Here is a 20,480-nt window from a genome sequence, read left to right as displayed (position 1 = left end):
GGATGGGCCAGCCAGTCTACAGGCTCCTCCGGGCAGGCACAAGGTCGAGGTTGCTTCATCCACTCCTCCCCTCACTCTGGTCCTAGCAGCGGGCAGAGGCTGCTGAGCCAGTGGGGTGCCATGACCTTCAGTGGTGTCTCACATCTGCCCAGGTTCTCTCCCAGTGACTCAGGAGCTGGAAGCCTGTACCAGGCATGGAGCCTGGGGTATATACCTTTGGGGTTCACCAACACCACCTCCTGGCAGCCCTCACCACCCCCCACCACACGCTGCCTATGGCAGCCTCACCATGTTCATGATGGTCAGCACGTAGCTCTCGACATTCGGCTGCCCGTGGTACTCCACCATTTTGGCGTCAGCTACCACCAGGGTCTCCACCCACTTCTCTTTGCTGACCGAGCGCTGGTATCGATGCCTCAGCCGCTGACGCCGCCACTGTTGCCGCTGTTCCCAACGCTCCCGCTGGGGTTCCAGCTCTGGAAACTCTGTGGGCCCAGAAGGGGTGGGGGCTAGCTGCCAGGAGGCTGGCCCAGGACACACGTCTCAAGGACCTCTCCCCAGTGAGCTCTCTCTGGGTCAGCGGGATCGGAGACAAGGGGCCTACTCCCAGTGTGACTCTGCCCCAGACCTGTGCTGTGTGGCCCTGACCTAGTCACTTCCCTTGTCTGACCCTGGGGCTGCCTGACAATAAAAAGATAAGCCTAGCAGCCTCAGAGGATGACTTCGATGGGGCTATGAACATGGTGAAGCACTGAGCCTGTTAGGCGAACTCCTGGGCCCGTATCTCTCTATGCTGATCCACCCCCGCTGGGGGGTAAGTACCTCCCAGCTCACACAGACCTCTCAACCTAACCCCCAGCCTGGGGAGGCTGGCCAAGACCCCAGCCAGCTGACCCCCCTGGAGATCTGCCCCACTGCTCCAGGCTCCCCGCAAGATCAGAAGAGGAAGCACATCTATGAAGCTGGGGAAACTGAGGGCAAGAAGCAAGCCCCGGTGAATATCTGTCCCAGGAAACAGAGTCCCTAGCCGTGGGCAGCTTGTGAAGCTGGAGCATTCCATAGACCCCAGCAGCCTTTAGCAGGCAGCTCCTTACCTGGACTGGCCCAGCACAGACTGGCCACTCTGCAGAAGAGGTGCTGGGTGCCACACTCTAGGTCCCCAATAACAGAGGTCAGTTTTTCTGGGGTAAGACCAGAGTGGGGAGGGGAGGGAGATTCCCGCCTAGTTGAACTGCTGAGGTTGTGTATGGCCCAGCCTTGACTGGACACTCAGGGAAGAATGGCTGCCACAGCTAGAGGTGTCACAGGCAGGGAGCAGGGAGGGGACACAGAGAGACTGAGCCCTGAGGTAGGGAGGTAGATGAGCTGGTGGTGAGAGGAGTCAGTCCAGGGGATGAGCTGGGGCAGGCCCAACAGGCAGAGGCCTCAGGCCCATCACACATAGAGGGCACAGGCTATGATGATGCGGCTGTTGGTTTGTCTGTGTCCCTTCAGTCCAAGAGGAGCTGGGCGTGGGGGTGTTAATAGAGGTTTCTAAAAAGGCCCCTCCATGTCCCAGACTCATCCCCTACCCCAGAGCTGATAGCAGAGAAACACACCTTTCACCCCACAGGTGCCTGGAGCCCTGGAGTCCCCCGGCTCTGCCCACTTCTCAGGGACTTGGCGCTTGTATACCACGTGGGGCTGGGCGTGGCCAGGCCGGGCGGGGACACCATCCAGGGGCTCAATGAAGTAGTCCTCGTTGGAGAGCTGGAACACACCTTTCTGGGAAAGAAGCACCAGGGTCACACGGGGAGGACTGGCACTCGGCTGCCCTCCCCCACGCCCAGAGGCCTGTCCTGCCCAGCAGAGCCCATCACGCCAACTGACCCCAGACACACTGTGCCTTCCTCCCTCTAGACCTTTGCTCACTTTGTACCCTCTGCTGGAACATCCCTCCCTACCGCCTTACCAGCCAAAGGCTTCTAGGCTGAGCTCAGAAGCCATCAGCCCAGGAAGCTGCTTCATACACCCACCCCACCCCTTAGCCCATAAGTACAAAATAGGTCTGCATCCCCCACATTCCAAAGATGAGCAAGAATTACAATTAAAAACTTAACACCAAGGGGAAAAAAAGCTTTGGGTTAGTAATGTACAGCACAGTGCTATAGTTAATAACACTGTTTTGTGTTTTTGAAAGTTGCTAAGAAAGATAAAAAGTTCTCATCACAAGAAAAAAAACTATATGTACATAAATTTGTAACTAGACTTATTGTGATCATTTTACAATATATTAATAAATACGTGTCAAATTGTCTGAAACTAATATTTTGATAATATCTCAATAAAAAGAAATTTGATTACCAAAAGAAAAAAAAAGAAAGGAAGGAAGAAATGGGTTTCCTTCCAAATCTAACAAGATGGCCATGGAGATACCCACTGCCACCAGGACACCCTCTTCCTTGGTCCCAGGATCTTCCAGAGAAGGGAAATTGAAAGGGGTGTCTCGGGGATGTTTGCTGGCATTCAGAGAGGCCAGAGGAAGGAGGGGCCTTGGGAAGTATCTTTGAGCAATCCACCACCTACTAGGGAAGCTCAGGACTCCAACATGGGAGGTTTTTCCTCCCTCAGACCCCTCCTCATTGGCTCCAAGTCAGCCAGTTGGGTCACTCAGGGCAGAGAACCTGGAGTGCTGGATCGTGTATCATTAGCTCTAGGGGCTGGAGGCCTGCGTTGACTCCACCACTGGATAACTGAGTGACCTTGGGCAGGTTCCTCTCTGAGCCTGTTCCCTCATCTGTAAAGTGGGAACAATGCCCATATGTGTACTTGTCGCTCAGGCGCAACAAAATTAATTTAACTATATGAAAAGGGAGAAGTACAGGCTCCTGTAAATGAGACTTTCCCAGGCAGCTGGGCTCTCAAAGGCCCAGATACCCTAGAGCAGGGGTCCCCACCCTCCAGGATCTTATGCCTGATGATCTGAGGTGGAGCTGATGTAATAATAATAATAATAGAAATAAAGTACACAATAAATGTAATGTTCTTGAATCATCCTGAAACTACCCCCTACCCCCAGTCTGTGGAAAAACTGTCTTCCACGAAACCCTTCCCTGGTGCCAAAAAGATTGGGGACCAACGGCCCTAGAGCCTGTGAGGTGGGCTATATGTCATGAGCCCGTGCCCTGCCACAGCTATGGCTTTTCCTGAGCAATCTGAGCTGAGGCTCCCTGCAGGGAGTAGTGGATGGCTGAGAATGTGCCCCCATCCCCCCACCCACCCCCACTCCTCCCACACCCGACCCTCCAGAGCTGGGAGCAAAAGGAGCCCTATGCTGCCTGGAGAGGAGCTGCTCTCAAGCAGAGGGAGGCAATTAGGGCTGCACGTGGCTGCCAGCATTACCTCAACTCAGAAAAACCTGGAGGCTAAAGCCTGCTCTCCAGGGAAGCGGGGTGGGGGCGGGGGTTGCGCGATCAAAGTCATAACTGGTACTCCTTGAAGATGAGGGACTCATCTGCTTTCTGAGTTACTTAGTCCACACACACCACAAACAAAAAGCTGTTTTCAAAGTCTGGAGTGACAGCTTCAACACTATCTGAGAAATTGTCAGAAATGCAAGTTCCCCACCCCCTCCCCCCATTTACCCTATGGGGCATCAGGTTTTCCACTAGGCCTCGGTGACTCTGGTTCGCTTTAAAGTTTGAGAACCGCTGCCCTAGAGAACAAAGAGGCCTGAGCTTGTCCACCCCATTTTACAGGTGCTAATACTGAGGCTGGAAGGGGGAACTCCAACGGGCCAAAACCGGCAGACAAGTCCTCGCCCAGGCAGGGGATGGGGATGGGGTGGGCCCACGTCCCGCCAGCTCACCCGGCGCACTCACCAGGCCGTCGCAGGCGCTGATGGCCGCCAGGCCGCCCTCGAGCTCGGGGTCCTGCACCTCACCTAGCAGGTGGCAGGCGGGGGCGCGGGCCCGGATGTGCGCGCGGCCCAGGCCGCCCCGCCGCCGCGTCTCGCTCACGAAGCCGGGCGCCAGCAGGTGTGGGTTGGCGGTCAAGTTGAAACGCAGCTCACGGCCGCGGTACTGCAGCTCGTAGAAGGTGGGCGCGCTGGGGCGGGCGGACAAGTCCCTCTTGCGCAGCGCGCGGGGCCACAGCTCGTAGGACAGGAAGGAGCCCCCCGAATCCACACGCACCGGGTGCACAATGTCCAGCGCCGCCCGGCCATCAGCGGCGTGCCCTGCAGGGAGAAGAGCCGAGACGGAGTGGGCAGCGGCCGAGGGGGCGCTGAGGTGCGAGTGCCGGGATTCAAACACCCACCACCTGTGCTGTTTCACCGCTCCGTGCCTCGCAGTCTCCACCCAGGTGATCGCAATAACCTCTTCACAAGTCTCCCTGCTTCCGTTAGTGACCATCTCGGGTCCCTCTCCCCCAGTATGATTAGCTTTCCACGTGGTAGTCCTAGGGACTCGTTCCAGAGCTGTCAGATCCATAGCCTTTCTCTGCTCAAAACCCTGCAGTGGCTCCCAGCTCACACACAGCAGCAAACTGTTCTAGCGATGGCCAGGGACGACCGAGCTCATCTCAGCTACACCTCCCGAATTCCCTCCATTCGGCCACTGGCCTCCTTGCTGCCCCTGCCTCCGGATTTTGCTTTCTTGTTCCCTCCACCTGAACACGCTTCCCTGTTTCCCACATGACAATAAAGCACTCACTTCCTTCAGGTCCTTCCCCAAAGCTTACTCACTTCTTTTTAAAATTGCAACTCCCCGCCTCTCCCTATCCCCGCTTCCCTGCTTTATTTTTCCCCATAGCACGTCTCACATACTGTATCACTTAACATCTGCATTCTTTTTTCTATTTTTCTTTCTCCATCTCCTCCCAGTGTGAACTCTGAGAGGGCAAGAATCTTTAGTCTTTGTTGAAGATTTTAAGTGTTCAAGAATGTCTGGAAACTAGTAGTTTCTAAGTATTTGTGTAAAATCTGTAGAAAGGGGATCGTAACTTGCACTTTGGGGGCTGAAGATTAAATGAACTGATCTACTCCACATATAGCAGTGCCTGGCCCACTGAATACGATGAATACGACTGAATATGATGGCAATTATGATTATTAGATTATTATTAGCCTGATGGATTTTTTAAAGTGCCTGATGGTTCTTCTGCACACATCTCCAGGCCTCCTGAGATGGAGAGTCAGAGAAGGACCACCCAGGTAGGGCTCCCTGGCCCCTCATCACTACCATTTCAACCAAGCAGCTCTAGTTTATTTCTTTCACATTTGAGAGTTAAATGAAAAGATTCCAGGGCTGGAAAAATTTGCAGAATCCTCTCCTAGTCATTCTGTCTGCTTGATTTCCCAGTAAGTCTTGATTCTTAACCTTTTTCTGCCATGGACTCCTCAAAAAAATGTTTTTAAGTGTGTAAGATTAAATGTATAGGAATACCAAGGAAATTCATTATACTGAATTAAAGCTGTCAAAATAATTTAAAAAGTAGATGTGAAATCATGTGTTCCTTTCCTAATGCATTAAACAAGATCCAAAGGCAAGTTTAATAACTATGATGATTTCAAAGTAGTGAAGAGCATCAGCCTTATTTCAAGATACCTGCAACTGTGTTGAGATTTTAAAAAAAGAAGAAAAAGTTTTTTTTTCTTGTCCCTCTTGGTAGCTTACCTGTCTCCTGAGAAACCTGTATGCAGGTCAAGAAGCAACAGTTAGAACCAGATATGGAATAGGGGTCTGGTTCAAACTCGAGAACGGAGTACAGCAACACTGTATATTGTTACTCTATTTATTTAATGTCTAGGCAGAATACATCATGCAAAATGCTGGGCTCGGTGAATCACAAGCTGGAATCAAGATTGTCAGGAGAAACAACAACCTCTGATATGCAGATGATACTACTCTAATGGCAGAAAGTGAAGAGGAACTAAAGAGCCTTTTGATGAGGGTGAAAGAGGAGAGTGAAAGAGCTGGCTTGAAACTCAACACTCAAAAAACTAAGATCATGGCATCTGGTCCCATCACTAAATGGCAAATAGATGGCAGAAAAGTGGAAACAGTGACAGATTTTCTCTTCTTGGGCTCCAAAATCACTGTGGACTGCAGATGGTGACAGCAGTCATGAAATTAAAGGATGCTTGCTCCTTGGAAGAAAAGCCATGACAAACCTAGATAGTGTATTAAAAAGCAGAGACATCACTTCGTCCATTTAGTCAAAGCTATGGTTTTTCAGTAGTTATATACAGATATGAGAGTTGGATCCTAAAGAAGGCTAAGCATTGAAGAATTGATACTTTCAAGTTGTGGTGCTGGAGAAGACTTGAGAGTCCCTTGGACAGCAAAGAGATCAAACCAATCAATCCTAAAGGAAATCAACTAGGAATATTCACTAGAAGGACTGATGCTGAAGCTGAAGCTCCAATACTTTGGCCACTTGATGTGAAGTGCCAACTCACTGAAAAGACTCTGATGCTAGGAAAGATTAAAGGCAAAAGCAGAAGGGGGAGGCAGAGGATGAGATAGTCAGGTAGCATCATCGACTCAATGACCATGAATTTGAGCAAACTCCAGGAGATAGTGAAGGACAGGGAAGACTGGCATGCTACAGTCCATGGGGTCACAAAGAGTTGGACATGACTCAGCAACTGAACAACAATTGGTAGCTAAATCAGAGATGCTGCTAATACTATTGTGATTTGTTGCTAATATTTGTAATGGAAGGAAATACTGAATTTCACTTCAAGGTTAGAAAAATTAAAGATGTAATATAGTCCCATCCAAGTTCATGGATCCTCTGAATTCTACCCAGGTCCCTGTGGCTATGGATTCTAAGTTAGGACACCTGCAGGAGAGTCTCAAGATTGCTCCTGGAGAAAGCAGAGAGACATTCAGAGGGGTGCAGAGACTAGCCTAAAGGCACACAGAAAGAGTAATAAAGTCTCCCAAATGGTTTCAACCTCCCAGTAACGTCCTTCTTCATTCTCAGAGGTCTGTCTCTTGCTGGGTCTCAGTTTCTCCATTGCTAACATAAAAGCTATGAGCACCCTAGACAGCATGTTAAAAAGCAGAGACATCACTTTGCCAACAAAGCCCGTCTAGTCAAAGCTATGGTTTTTCCAGTAGTCATGTATGGATGTCAGAGTTGGACTATAAAGAAAGCTGAGTGCTGAAGAATTGATATTTTTGAACTATGGTGTCAGAGAAGACTTGAGAGTCCCTTGGACTGAAAGGAGATCAAACCAGTCAATCCTAAAAGAAATCAGTTCTGAATATTCATTGAAAGGACTGATGCTGAAACTGAAGCTCCAATACTTTGGCCACCTGATGCGAAGAACTGACCCATTGGAAAAGACCCTGATGCTGGGAAAGATTGAAGGCAGGAGGAGAAAGGGGCAACAGAGGATAAGGTGGTTGGATGGCATCATCGACTCAACAGACATGAGTTTGAGCAAGCTCCAGGAGTTGGTGATGGACAGGGAAGCCTGGTGTGCTGCAGTCCGTGGGGTCACAAAGAGTCAGACACGACCAAGTGAACATGAATTGGACTCGATCAAAGTTTTCCAACTATTTTGACCACTAGACCTAGTCTTCAAAAGAAATCTCACATGGACACACACACAAAGAAGAGCAGCACTGCTGGGAGTGGGCAGCAACCCCAGGGCTCACGCTCTTGTTCTCTCTTTTCCTTCTCCACAGTTCCCAGGCCCTAAGGTGCAGGTAGGAAACTGGCCCATCTGAGGTTTGTCCCAGCCTCTGGTCCTGCCTAGCTCTGGGGCTTGTCCTGGCTTTATGCCCAGCTCTTGGGATCCTGGCTGCTCAAGACAAAGACTTCTCAAGGCCACAAGAATGCCTGAGTGCCCTGCAGCTGTCCTACAGAGCTCTCTGTGTGGCTGCTGCTGGGGTGGGAAAAGAAGCCAAGTCCAGCCTGAAGCTCCCTCCAGGCCAGGCTGCAAAAACTCAACTCACCCTCCAATCTGTCTCCTGCCAAACCACTTGAAGAGTGCGCTGCATGGTGTGGCCCCCCGCACCCCCGCTGAGGACATCCCTCACTGCCCACAACTGCCCCAGTGGGCCAGCCATTAGGGCAGTCCTCTAAGAGCATTCTCCAAGAGGCAGGACACAGGGTGGGCTGGAGTGACTTGTTCAGTGACTTTAGGCAAATTTTCCTTGTCTCTGAGTTTCAGGAGGGCACAAGTGCAAGGATTTTCCAGACTTCTCGGATGAGAATTTGTTAAAAACAAGTTCTCAGGCCCTGTCCCAGACCCACTGAATCAGCATGTCCAGGAAATGGGACTGGGAAGCTGTGTTTTTACCAAAAGCCTCAAGGGATTGTGGTCATCAGGGAAGTTAGGAAATTCCTTACTGGACATAAACCTGGCTGAACATCAGAAGTACCTGGAAAGCTCTGAAAAACTGTAGCTGCCCAGGACCCAGCCCAGATATTCTGATTCCTTAGATCCAGGGCTCTGAGGCCCCAGAATCTGCAGTTTTCTAAACCTTCTGGGGATTCTGAAGTAACCATTTCAAGGCTGGCATTTGGAAGCCATTGGGCTGGATAGTTGAAGGAGACTTCTTGCTCTCTCATCCTCATAAGGGCATTTGGGAGGCCAACTCCACAACCATACCCTGCAGACTTGTTTTTTTTTTGTTTGTCAGTGTATTGATTAGGGGCAGGTAGTGGTTTGTTGGACTGGCAAAAATGTTGAACAGTATTTAATCAGTTGCCAGTGTTTTTTGTAAAAAAGAAAAAAAATCACATAATTTTGTACAAAAGTCTCAATTTTCAGCTTAAAGTCTTATCGTCCATCCATGTCAGGCCTAAATTCACACTTGTCAGAAGTGGCCCATTAGAGAGGGCCTGTGCTTTCCCATCTGCCTCAGTCTCCACCACTTCCTATGTGTTCTCAGCACTGTCGCTAAATATAGGTTGCCCTCAGCTTCACACTTGTGCTGTCTTTCATTCAGTAAAGAGCTGAATCTCTAACAACAACGGGAAAACAAGGGCTGGGCCAAGAGGCCCTATGATTCAAGAAAAATGTCTTCCCATCAGCCTCGTTACGTTACCTGCCTGGCCCATGGCGTTTGGTGTTGTGAGGGAGAGCTAAGTGCCCTAACATCCAGGAAAAAGTACAAGACACCATCCTAGCCCTGAGAATAAATGGGTGCAGGGCACTCATGATCCTTACCCCTGGCACAGCGCTGGGAAAGTCCAAGAGAGGGCAGGGGACAGCCCAGAGATGTACGGGGATGAAGAGCTTTGTCAGAGGGGTGCATGTGACATGTCCCCTTGACATATGGGTACATATTTAAGCATGAGGATGAGGACAGCTTGGTGGTGGGCATCATGTGATAGACCACCAGAGAAATAGGAAGAAGTCAGGTGAGGGGAACAAGCAATAAAAAGCTTGACCCAGGCACGTGTTTTGTAGAATGAGAGACAATGGAGTTAGAAAATAATGCAAAAGTGTGAGCGTTGAACACAGGTAGACCTGGGTTCAGGTGCCAACTTGGCTACTTAATAGTTGTGTGGCCTGGACAGTCACTTCATCTTACTGAGCCTCAGTTTCCTCATCTGCTCAGAGTATCCAAGTCAGAAAATTTAAGGAGGGTCATGGAGCAAATAGATGGAGAATAAGAAAACAGTTATACTCCAAGGTTTTATTTTAAATGAATATTAAAAGCAGTTCCCAGGGCATGAACCATCACAGTCAAGGCTGCTAAAGACAAGCTGAAGGTGTGGGGTGCTGATGCCAATGAGCCCAGAAGTGCTCAGTGTACCAGAAAAATGGAAGCTACATGGCACACCTCTAGGCAACGGCAGTGTCCTCAACCGTATGTGGGTGGGAGAGGGCACTGTGTATAAGGCTGGGGAATCAGATCCCCTGGGGAGAGATGGCCCCGAGAGTTCAACAGTGTCCCTGGGGAGGGATCCATGAACCTGGGGGTATGCAGTCCTGTTGAGAACCCTTGCGCTAGACCTTGGGAAATTATTGCAAGATAGAAATTCAAGTGAGTTATAAAGAAGCATCCTCTTAAGTTCAAAAATGTGGCGGGGCTAAGCAGAAATATGCTGCAGGCAAAAAGCATTAGAAGTAATGTGCTCTATAGTCAGAGCACCTGGGTCTGCATCACAACTTTGCCATCAAAAGCTGTGAGGCCATGGGTAAACTAACCACACAGTCTCAGTTCCTCCATCTGTAATATGGGCATGATAATAATTATACCTTAGGTTGTGTGAGAATTCAGTGCGTCAATACATAAGCGCTTAGTTCAATAGATAATAACACAAAGCAAATGTGACTAAGTTATGACTGAAAATTAGCAAGAGAAGTTCTCAAGTATACTTAGCTATGTCTTTAAAAACTTCTTTTGCTTAATGACTTAATATTTTAATAAGAAATGTAAAAATATTAGTACTTACAGGATGTTACCATTTTTACTGCAATAATTTTCATTTTCTTGCTTTATTCTGCATTCATTAGTCAATTTGTCAATTAGTCAATGCATTCTGCATTCAATAGTCAATTTGTGTTGTTTTGCCATTAAAATATTTTTAAATGAGGGGAGTAAGTTAAAAAATAAACAACTCTTTCAGTGTCTCTGATAGCTGATGGCTGGTAGAGATCATGGTGGTGGAAACTACCACCACCCAGTGCTAGCAAAGGGTAATTGCAGGCTCCAGACCGGTTTGTGGGTGCATCAGAGCTGAGCCAGCAGCGCCAAAGCTACTGCAGATGGGAGCAGGGACTGCCAGTGGTTCATGGCTGAGTCTGTCCTGCCAGGAAGGTTATTCGGTTGTGATTGGAGTGAGTTCCTGCCACAACGGGTGTTGAATACTTTGACTATCACTGCTAGGTGACAGAACTGTCACCCTGGAACTTCTACCAGAGCAATGCCAACATGGTGTTTACCCTCACCTCCTTATCGAGTACCTGAGTTACAGTCCAGCTCTTCAAATGACCCATAGCTCATGACAAAGAGAAAAAATAACCAGGGTGTGTGTGACACATGCCCCCCCCCCCACTCCAGTCCGTCTGCACTTGCCTGCATGCACGTGTGTGCATGCACACGCACACAGAGCTCACATGTGTGAAACAGTGTTTTGGTGGGTCCCTGCGCCAGTCCCAGCAATCCCAAGTCCCTTGGTTTGTTACATTTTTCTAAAAGTGAGCCCAAGATGTTTTCTTTGGCCTCTAACTGGGTCGCATTCAGTGGGCAGAGCACCTGGTCTAGGTTCCCCAGGCAGGTCTGAAGAAAATGACAAAGAGCTCAGCAGCCTCCGTGTCAGGGATCCCAAGTGGGAGAGACTGGGGAGGACCTCATGTGACATATCTATAGGGACACTGGAGACAGACACTCACCTGAAGGGGGACCCAGATTAGATAGGAGGGGCGCTTGCCTTTCCTCCACCCCAAATGGCAGGTCCAAGTTTCAGGACACACCAAGGACTCCCTAATCTTATTGGGTCTACCTGGCAGACTCATAAAAACCACGGCCACCACGTGGCAGTTTCTCTGTTCTGTGCGAAGCAAACACATTCACCATCTCGCTGAATTCTCATAACAACCCTTGGAGGTAGATACCATTATCCCAGTTTAACAACATGGGCAAGCTCATACATGTGTCTGGCTTGCAGTAGGAGACCCTGACCACAGGCACTCCCCGGCCCCCGACACACACATAACCTTTCTCCCACAGCTGCCAGGGAGCCTGGACCCAAGTTCAGGCTTCAGGGGCAATTCCTTGGGGCAAATACTTTCCTGCTCCCATCACCTGGTTCACCCTCATCGGTCCCCAGCTCTGGGGCAGTGGGAAAACACAGGCTTCACCCAGGTAGCCCAGGAGTCTAACCTCGCAGGTCACTCCCCTCTCTGAATCTGTCCTCTCATTTATAAAAGAACTTTCCATCACACACCTTGCAGGGTTGTTGTGGAGCTGATGAGAAATAAGAAGTAGGGATGCTGGCACATGGTAGGTCTCATTAAATATTTGCTCTGTCCCCTACACATTGTTGCTAGACGGGGAGCTTCCTCCCTAAAACACTGCTCCCCTCAACGGCTTTCATCAGCTGCACCCCTCAACGGTTCCTTGAACCTCTAAGATCTGGCTTAAATGCTCCCTACATTCCGGCCCATATGCTTTTCCAGCCTCACAACCACAATCCCTCTGCTGAGGAGGGAGGTCTCCCCGAAACCCAGCTCGAAGCCCTAATCTAGCCACCCCACCCCCACCCGCTCCACCAAGCCCGGTTGGGCTGCACCCATCCGCACCCACACATCCCCCCACCTCCCCACTCCCCCTTCCAGCCCATCTAAAGTTCATCCATCACACACACACCCTTCCAGCCCATCTAAAGTTCACCCAATACACACACACACACACACACACACACACACACACACACACACACCCTTCCAGCCCATCTAAAGTTCACCCAACACACACACACACACACACACCCACACACACACACACCCTTCCAGCCCATCTAAAGTTCACCCAACACACACACACACACACACACACACACACACACACACACACCCCCTTCCAGCCCATCTAAAGTTCACCCATCCTTTCAGTCCCTCCAAGCTCGGGCCCCTCTCCTACAAAGCCTTCTTCCCGACTGCCTCACCTCAACAGTGCTTCCCACTATTCTACCCGCGCCCAAGAGACCAGGAGCTTCCAGAGCGCAAGGCCAGGGGGTCCTCTACACCCTCCGATCCTAAATTCCCAGGCCGGACGCTCCAGGAGCTCCGTGGCCCGGCGGACCTGGACGGAGCATGATTCTGGACGCGGGCCAGAAGCTCGTCGGAGGCCAGCCGGGCGGGGCTGGGCGGGGAGAGCCAAGCCCAGGGCCGGGGAAAGAAGCTCCTTCTCCGCGCTGCTCTCCCGGCGCCTTCACACTTGGGGGAGGGGGAGGCAGGAAGTGCAAGGACCGCGCAAGACCCGGCCCGGGGAGCTTGAGGGCCGGGCAGGCTGCCTAGAGGCGGGGGACCGGGGCTCGGCAGGGAACCGCGTAGACCTGAGACCCCGCGACTCCGCCCGCAGCGCCCTGGCCAGCCTGCTTTCCAGACGAGGCACACTGGGGAGGGCGAGAAACTGAATCCATCGTGAGCAAGCCGCGCTCCGTCCAGTCGCTCAGACGAAGAGATTCCCCGGGGGAGACAGACGCGCTCTGCTGCACCCGAGGTGGGGAAACGGGAGCTCGAAGAGCGTGTAAGAGGCTTATTCTGGCTATGGGCAGGGTGCATAGTGGAGTCGAGGGCTGGGGAAGGCTCCCTGAAGGCGCGGTTTCGCTGCTCTAAGCCCACCCCTGTCCCTAACACCAGGAGAGTGGGGGGCGACCCCTCCCGGCAGAGCCTGGCAGGAGCGGAATCTGCAGAGGTGAGAAGGGGCTGAACCTAGGCTGGAGAAGCGGGGAGGGGTGGCAGGGCCGGCCGGCCGGGGCGGGGCAGCCACCCACCTGGTGCAGATCCGTGGGCGCCCGGCGCCAGGACCGAGAGGAACAGGAGCAGGGGGCGCAGCAGCGGCGCGGGGCTTCGGGGACTCGGGCCGCTGGGCATGGCCGGGGCCAGGCGGCCGCCAAGCGACCCCTCGCACACGCTCTCGTCCGTCCCGTCCGTTCGCTGCCCGGTCCCGGGTCCGGCTCAGGACATGCCCGACCCGCGTGCAGCTCCCGGCGTCCTGGGCCCGGACTGCCGCCCGGCGGGCGGCTGCGCTCGGTCTGCGAGCAACAAAGGCTGCAGGGCCCGCCCCCTCGGCCGGCTGCGGAGGAAAAGAAAAGACTACAGAGTGAGAAGAGGAGAAAGAAAGGGAAGGAGGGAGGGAGGGAGAAACGCCGCGGGCCCCCGCCCCGCCCCTCGGGCTCCTTCCCCCGCCCCCGGCCCGCCCCTCCCACCCAGGCGCGGCCTCGCCCCTCCCACCCAGGCGCGGCCTCGCCCCGCCCTCGCCCCACCCTCTCGGGCCACTCCGGGCCGGGGCCGACTGCCCACCGCTCAGGGGCGGAGCACCGGGCAGGGCGCACGCAGCGCCCCCCGACGGCCGATCGGCCGCCCACCGGGCCGAGGGCGCCGTCTGGCGGTGGAGCCAAGCAGGGCCCTCCTGTCCTGAGCCCGCCGGAGCCCCTCAAAGAATCTGGAATTTCTGGAATTTCTGCCTTGTCCCTAAACTGTGCTCGAGGTGGCGCCCTTCGGTGCACTCCCGGGGCTAGGCAGTCCTGCCCTTCTAAAGAAGAGGGACATAGAGGCCCCGGGAGGGTCCAGGATCTCCAAAGCTAGCTGGGGAGAGAGGCCCAGACTCTTCCCAAGGGAGCATCTGTTTCCTACTTGGGGCAGGGTCCCTCAATTCCTCCTGTCCAGACTCCTTTCCAAGTGTGTTTGCCTGAAGGGAAGCACAGCATTTGGCCCATGGGCTGGAGCCCACAGACTCAGCAGGGGCCTCCTGGGAGCTTGGAAATCAGCCAAGCCCAGCCTCGCATCCTCAGCCTCAAACACCCGCCATCTGTCCTGCTCCCTCCCTCGTTGCTCCTAGAAGCCTGTCCCCATGTCAAAGAACACTCCCATCCTCCACCTTCTGCTTCACTAAACCTGGCCCTACCCTGAGGACCTTCACCTCTTGTTCTCAGTGGTGGTCTGCTTTCTTCCCCGGACCAGCCTTTGTGTAGCCTTCTGCCGCCCACATACCTCCCCGCTTGTTCCATCTCACGTGCACTTTCCCTCATTCTGGAAGTTCCCATCTGGCTCCTTCACCCCAAGCCCTGCTGTCCTCGGGGACAAATGCAGCACATGGCTACCCAGTTGCTTGACCGCCTCATCTCTAGTGGCCCTTCCCCCCACCTTAGCCACCAGCTCTCCTGGGCTCCTCCTGCCTCCACTGCCACAGCCTAGGCTCTGTCACCCCCGACAGCCCACTCTGAAGTCTCAAGATCAGATGCCCCACTCTCAGAGCACATCCTGATGCCTTTCCCATCCTCCCTGAGTAGTCACAGGAATAATATGTGCTTTTCTTCCTCCGGTCTCTCGTCACCTGCCTCTGCCCACCCCACCCCACCCCCACCTGCCCCTCCTAGCTCCACTCACTTCCCTCCCTAGCTATACTCATTGCTTGACTTCTGGCCCTTACCCAACCACTTTCCATTTCTCCTCTGCGCCTAACAGCCATCGACCCTGCTACAGGGACAGTTCACACTACATCCTGCCCCCCACCCCCCCATGCTGTGCACCAAGCATCTATAACTGGCACCCATGCATTTTCCCATCCTCTGGACACAGTGGAGCAGGCACCTTCCAGCGGTCAGAGACCGAAGCTTCTGCCAGGCCTCTCCAAGGACCTTGCTCTAGGTGTTCCTCTCTTTCCTTGGTCTCCATTGGCTCCTGTTCAGTTCAGTTCATTCACTCAGTCGCATCTGATTTTTTGAGCCCCCATGGACTGCAGCATGCCAGGCTTCCCTGTCCATCACCAATTCCCAGAGCTTGCTCAAACTCATATCCATTGAGTCAGTGATGCCATCCAACCATCATTGGCTCCTGACCCTTAGTTTAAAACAATTCTGGTCTCCTTCCTAGTAAAGATATGGATTATACCCCTCCATAAATGAGTGATTCCTCTCTAGTTCCCACCCCACATTTCTGCTCTCTTTCTCAATCTAACCTCTCCAGGCAGTTATCTAAATTTCTCCTCCTCTCGTTTGCATCTCAGGCTCACCCCCTCCACCATCTTCCACTCTGGTGCCAGAGCCACAGGACCCTTCAAGTCCTTCTCATCTTGACCTGCCCAATGCATTCTAGAGGTGTTCTCCGTCTCCACTTCTCAACTCCACCCTCATCCGCCTGGCAGACCGCCTTCCCACAGGTGTTGGGTGTTCACAGGGAACAAGAGGGTCACAGTCTCTGGAACTCTCTCTGGAGGAGAGCCACAGGCTCGTAGGCAAACATGTAAACAAGACCAGCTGCTAAGAGGGGCTATGGAGAAGATAAAACAGGGAGTTTAGAGGGTCTACTCTCCAAGGGGTCAGTCAAGGAGGGCCTCCAGAGGAGGTGATATTCACCAGTCATGTGAGGGTGAAAGGGAAGAGATGGATGCATACTTGGTGCATCTGAGTGAGACCTGTCTTTTCAGGCTCAGCTTACACATCACCTCTCAGCAAGTCTTCCCCCACTCCCTTCTCAAGGTCCCCAGAGCATCTTTGCAACCCCCATCATGGCTCAAATCACATTGCATTGCTCTTGTCTGTTATGTCTGCTAAGCCCACCACACTGTGAGATGCTCAGGCCGTGCCTTCTTTGTTCTGTGATCTCAGCCTCCAGCACAGGAAGCCCCAGAGATGGAAAGGATCTGGGGGTGGGGCAGGACACAGGGTCCTCCCTGGCCAGTACCACAATCTGTTGTCCTCGCTCCTCCGGGGAGCTGCCAAGGCCAAACACAGATTAGAGGCTTTTCTGAAAGGCAGCCTAGGAGCCTGTGTTTTTAAAACCCGTCAGCTGACAACAGTCCTCACCTGTTTCCATCTGTGTCCCAGGTCCTGGCCTTTACTCTGTCCACAGCCTGCTGGGCTGCCTTCATTTTAAGCCTCCTTGGGAACTATCCTGGACACCACAGGATACAAAAGGATTGTGAGGTTTAGTCCTGCCCTCGTGACACAAATAACAATCCAACCAGAAAAATAAGGCCAGCCAACTCCAACTCTGGGGCGTAAAGTTTACATTTTGAACAAAGCAAGAGATTTGATATTTCAACATGTAATTGTTCAAAATGTCAGGTATCCTATTAGAGTCCCCTCCAACCCCTGCCAAATCTTGACGGAATTAATTTATGTTTTAAATGATTGTTATCTATGTAGCCCAACATCTCCAGTAAGATTTAACTGAGCTAAAACACTACTAGAAACAGATCAAGTGAAATAAGAAACTAGACTCATTCTACTTCTATATATTCACTTATATATTAATAGATCACTTAAAAATTAGCCAGTAGAGCACATGTATTTAAAATCATAAATGAATAGATAGCAATTTTAAAATGAAGCATATAATTAAAAAAAATACTATAAAACTTCTTTGGGCTTCTACTTATCTGTCTAACGGAGATAGTGATTACTGCTACTGCTGCTAAGTCACTTCAGTCGTGTCCGACTCTGCAACCCCATAGACGGCAGCCTACCAGGCTCCTCCGTCCCTGGGATTCTCCAGGCAAGAACACTGGAGTGGGTTGCCATTTCCTTCTCCAATGCATGAAAGTGAAACGTGAAAGTGAAGTCGCTCAGTCGTGTCTGACCCTCAGTGACCCCATGGACTGCAGCCCACCAGGCTCCTCCGTCCATGGGATTTTTCCAGGCAACAGTACTGGAGTGGGGTGCCATTGCCTTTTCCTAGTGATTGCTACTGTATTTCAAAGTTTTTTAGAGCAGTAATTCTCAACTCGGGGTGATTTTGATTCCAGGAATTTTGCAATGTCTGGAGGTGTTTTTTGTTTGTTTGTCTTGTTTTTATTGTCACAACTGGGGGAGGTACTCCTGGCACCAGACAGGTAGAAGCCAGGGATGCTGCTAATATCTTACAATGCACAGGTCAGCCCCCCGACCCCGCAACAAAAATTATCCAGCCCAAATGTCAAAGTGCCAAGGTTGAGAAACTCAACTCCTGGGTGCATGAGGACTCTGTCTGGAGCTGGCCCAGCCTTCAGAGTGGGCAGACCAACACCTGGCAAAGTTAAAGGTCTTTTGTATTTTGTTTTATTTTGCATTTTTTGGTAAGGCAAGCACAGGATAAACATTCACACTTTTACAAACAGTGAAGAGTAACTCTTCCCTCCCAAAACTAACCCCTAGTCCCTCGGTGCTCCTTCCCAGGGGCCATTATTATTTCAGTTTCTCCTGAACCCTTTTAGAAAAATTCTGCTGCTGCTGCTAAGTCACTTCAGTCGTGTCCGACTCTGTACGACCCGGTAGACGGCAGCCCACCAGGCTCCTCCGTCCATGGGATTTTCCAGGCAAGAGTACTGGAGTGGGGTGCCACTGCCTTCTCGGAGAAAAATTCTAGGCAAACACAAAGTTTCATTGAGCGCACATGGTGGCACAGTCACTCTACACCTGGCTTTTTTCATTTAACCACATAGCTCAGAGATGGGAGATGGGCCAGCATCCTTACTCACGGACCTGCAGCAGCCTTATTTTAATAGCTTGTTAGCATGTGGCACGTAACCCAGAATGTAAGCTCCATGGGGGCAGGAACCTCTGTCTTGCTCACTAATAGACTCTTAGAACAGTAGCTGACATACAACACACATTCAGTAGCTATTGTCAGTTATCCAAATAAACGTTGGATGGTTGACATTTCATCACGTGTGTATGTCACCCATCTCCTACTGGTGGGTATTTAGATTATTTCTCCTCTCTTGCTGTGACTATCCTCTGTGCATATAGGTGAGTACAACTGTTGGATAAAGTCCTAGAACTGGGGCTGCTGTCAAGGGCATATGTGTTTGTAACTTTGATAGATAAGAATTGCCAAATTAAGGGCACAATTTTAAATGCTAATTTAGGGTACAGATTGCTAAACAGGGATGCCTAAAAAAGCACTTCCTTTCATGGGACAGCAACTGGGCTGAGTAAGAACTGGCTTTGAAAATGCACAAGTTGATTGACTTGGAAAGAGGATGCTGAGTTGCTGCCATGGGACTGATTAGCCATTGTTCTGGAAGCCCTGGAGACATGGGTGTTCTCAATATAGTCCCATAGTTCAAAGCACTGTGGCCTTTGCCTGCCAACTACCCAGCTTAGGAGGGGGGCCTGACCCCACACTGCCATGAGGGACAACATCACAGGAGTCATGGACATTATCCACATGGAAATTTCAAAACTGTCAGTCAGCTCAGGGGACAAAGGTCCAAGAACAGCTTCCACTCTTGCCAGCAGCCATCTGGGCAGTGAGAAGGATGATTAGACAGAGGCGAATTGTGATGGTGAATGAGTGCTGAATCCCATGTGTTGGCACTATGCTTTTACATGCAAGGTCTCACATCATCCTCCTCCCAGCACTGGGAGTGGACACTATTATATCTTCATTTTACAGATAGAGAAGCTGAAGCATGAAGAGGTCAGGTGGTTTGCTGAAGGTCCCAGCACCCAAGTCCCTGAGTACCTCTGCCTCCTGGATTGCCAGTTTGAGCTTCTATACCTCAAAGGATCTGCTTCTTCCTGGCTCCACCTTTGGGATTTGTTTCTAAGTCTGCCAGACGGCTAGATATGTGGGAATAGGCCACTTCCCCTTCACTAGAGAGTCACTGAGGCTTGCATTTAGGAACACCTCCCAACTGTCAAGGGCCAGGAGCCATGCTGATTTCCAAAGGGACCCTCAGGAATGGCCATCAGATTATTTCCTGCACTCAAATCTTGTCTTCACATTTAGCCCATAAACTCCTGGACGGCCAGGGCCCTGTCAATTGGACTGAAGACTAGCAGATCCCAGAAGACTGTTGTGTGGGAGGCTGTGTCCCCAGCCTGACATTCGCACAAACCTTAGATCTCTTACTGCCCCACACTGCACCCTTGGCTGTTTTTTTCTTTTTCTTTTTTATAATTTTTTTTTCTTCTTCTTGCTATTGTTTCAGCAAGGGGTGTTCCAAATCCTTGTGTCTGGAAATAATTTGAAAACTTTTTATGCTTTTCTATTGTATTTATTGAGTTTTTGGAAGCTCTTTCTGTTATTTATCCTATAACATTTTTTCATGTATTTTATTAACTTTTGTAAAGAAAATACTTGTTCCAACATCTAAAAATCAGAACCGTTGCTGGTAATAAGATCCTGGATAAAATAAATGACATGGGTCATTTTTCTTTTTCTTTTTTAATCAATAAATCATTTCACTACTTTATTTCTCCAACAGATACTCACTTGTGCTGCCTGCAGTGGAGCTTAAATGAATAAAAACAGCATGATCCTTATTCTGAAATTGCTATTGCCAATTTTAAAAATGAAGTTAGTTATATAATGTGGGGGTTAGAAGGATATTTTTAAGACGAAGTCAATAGCAAAATATTCAGGGAAAGAAGTTAATAGATGTGCTTACATCTATTGCCTTTCATGAAGCAAACGTTTCTCCATATTTTAGAAGTCCTTAAATCCAACATCAAAAATTAAGAGATCAGAAGAGACCTAGAGAGATCAGAAGAAATAGAAAATTATCAAATAAATGATAGAAGAATCTTTCTCAGGAGTGCAGCACATGCATTTCAGACCGAAAGAGTTTACTGGCATCCAGTACAACAGATAAGAAAAGACCCCGACCAAGACTCACAGGTTCCTTGGTGGTTCAGATGGTAAAGAATCTGCCTGTGCTGCAAGAGACCTTGGTTTGATCCCTGAGTTGGGAAGATTCAGTGGAAAGAAGGAAATGACAACCCACTCCAGTATTCTTGCCTGGAGAATCACATGGACAGAGGAGCCTGGCAGGCTGCAGTCCACGAGGACACAAAGAGTTGGACACGACTGAGCGACT

At 50.8% G+C, this 20,480-nt stretch overlaps 1 protein-coding gene and 1 long non-coding RNA gene across 3 annotated transcripts in view; one reads left to right on the top strand and one right to left on the bottom strand.

Moving 5' to 3' along the window:
- The window catches only part of ADAMTS7 (ADAM metallopeptidase with thrombospondin type 1 motif 7), a 62,437-nt gene extending 48,629 nt beyond the window's left edge, over window positions 1-13,808 (bottom strand). For both annotated transcript variants that reach the window (XM_061394667.1, XM_061394668.1), the window contains exons 1-4: window positions 13,450-13,808; window positions 3,861-4,216; window positions 1,599-1,764; window positions 289-485 (exon numbers count right to left, since the gene is read on the bottom strand). In XM_061394667.1, coding sequence (XP_061250651.1) covers window positions 289-485; window positions 1,599-1,764; window positions 3,861-4,216; window positions 13,450-13,549 — 819 coding nt within the window. In that variant the 5' untranslated portion in view covers window positions 13,550-13,808. The remainder of the gene's footprint in view (window positions 1-288; window positions 486-1,598; window positions 1,765-3,860; window positions 4,217-13,449) is intronic.
- LOC133234309 (uncharacterized) lies at window positions 12,315-19,817 on the top strand. Its single transcript, XR_009732103.1, has 2 exons — window positions 12,315-13,370; window positions 15,684-19,817. It is a non-coding gene; the product is annotated as an uncharacterized LOC133234309 (long non-coding RNA).
- The last annotated feature ends 663 nt before the right edge of the window (window positions 19,818-20,480 follow it).

This window comes from Bos javanicus, chromosome 21, assembly GCF_032452875.1.
Source record: "Bos javanicus breed banteng chromosome 21, ARS-OSU_banteng_1.0, whole genome shotgun sequence".
Lineage (NCBI taxonomy): Eukaryota > Metazoa > Chordata > Mammalia > Artiodactyla > Bovidae > Bos > Bos javanicus.
This window is presented reverse-complemented; position numbering and strand designations above follow the sequence as displayed.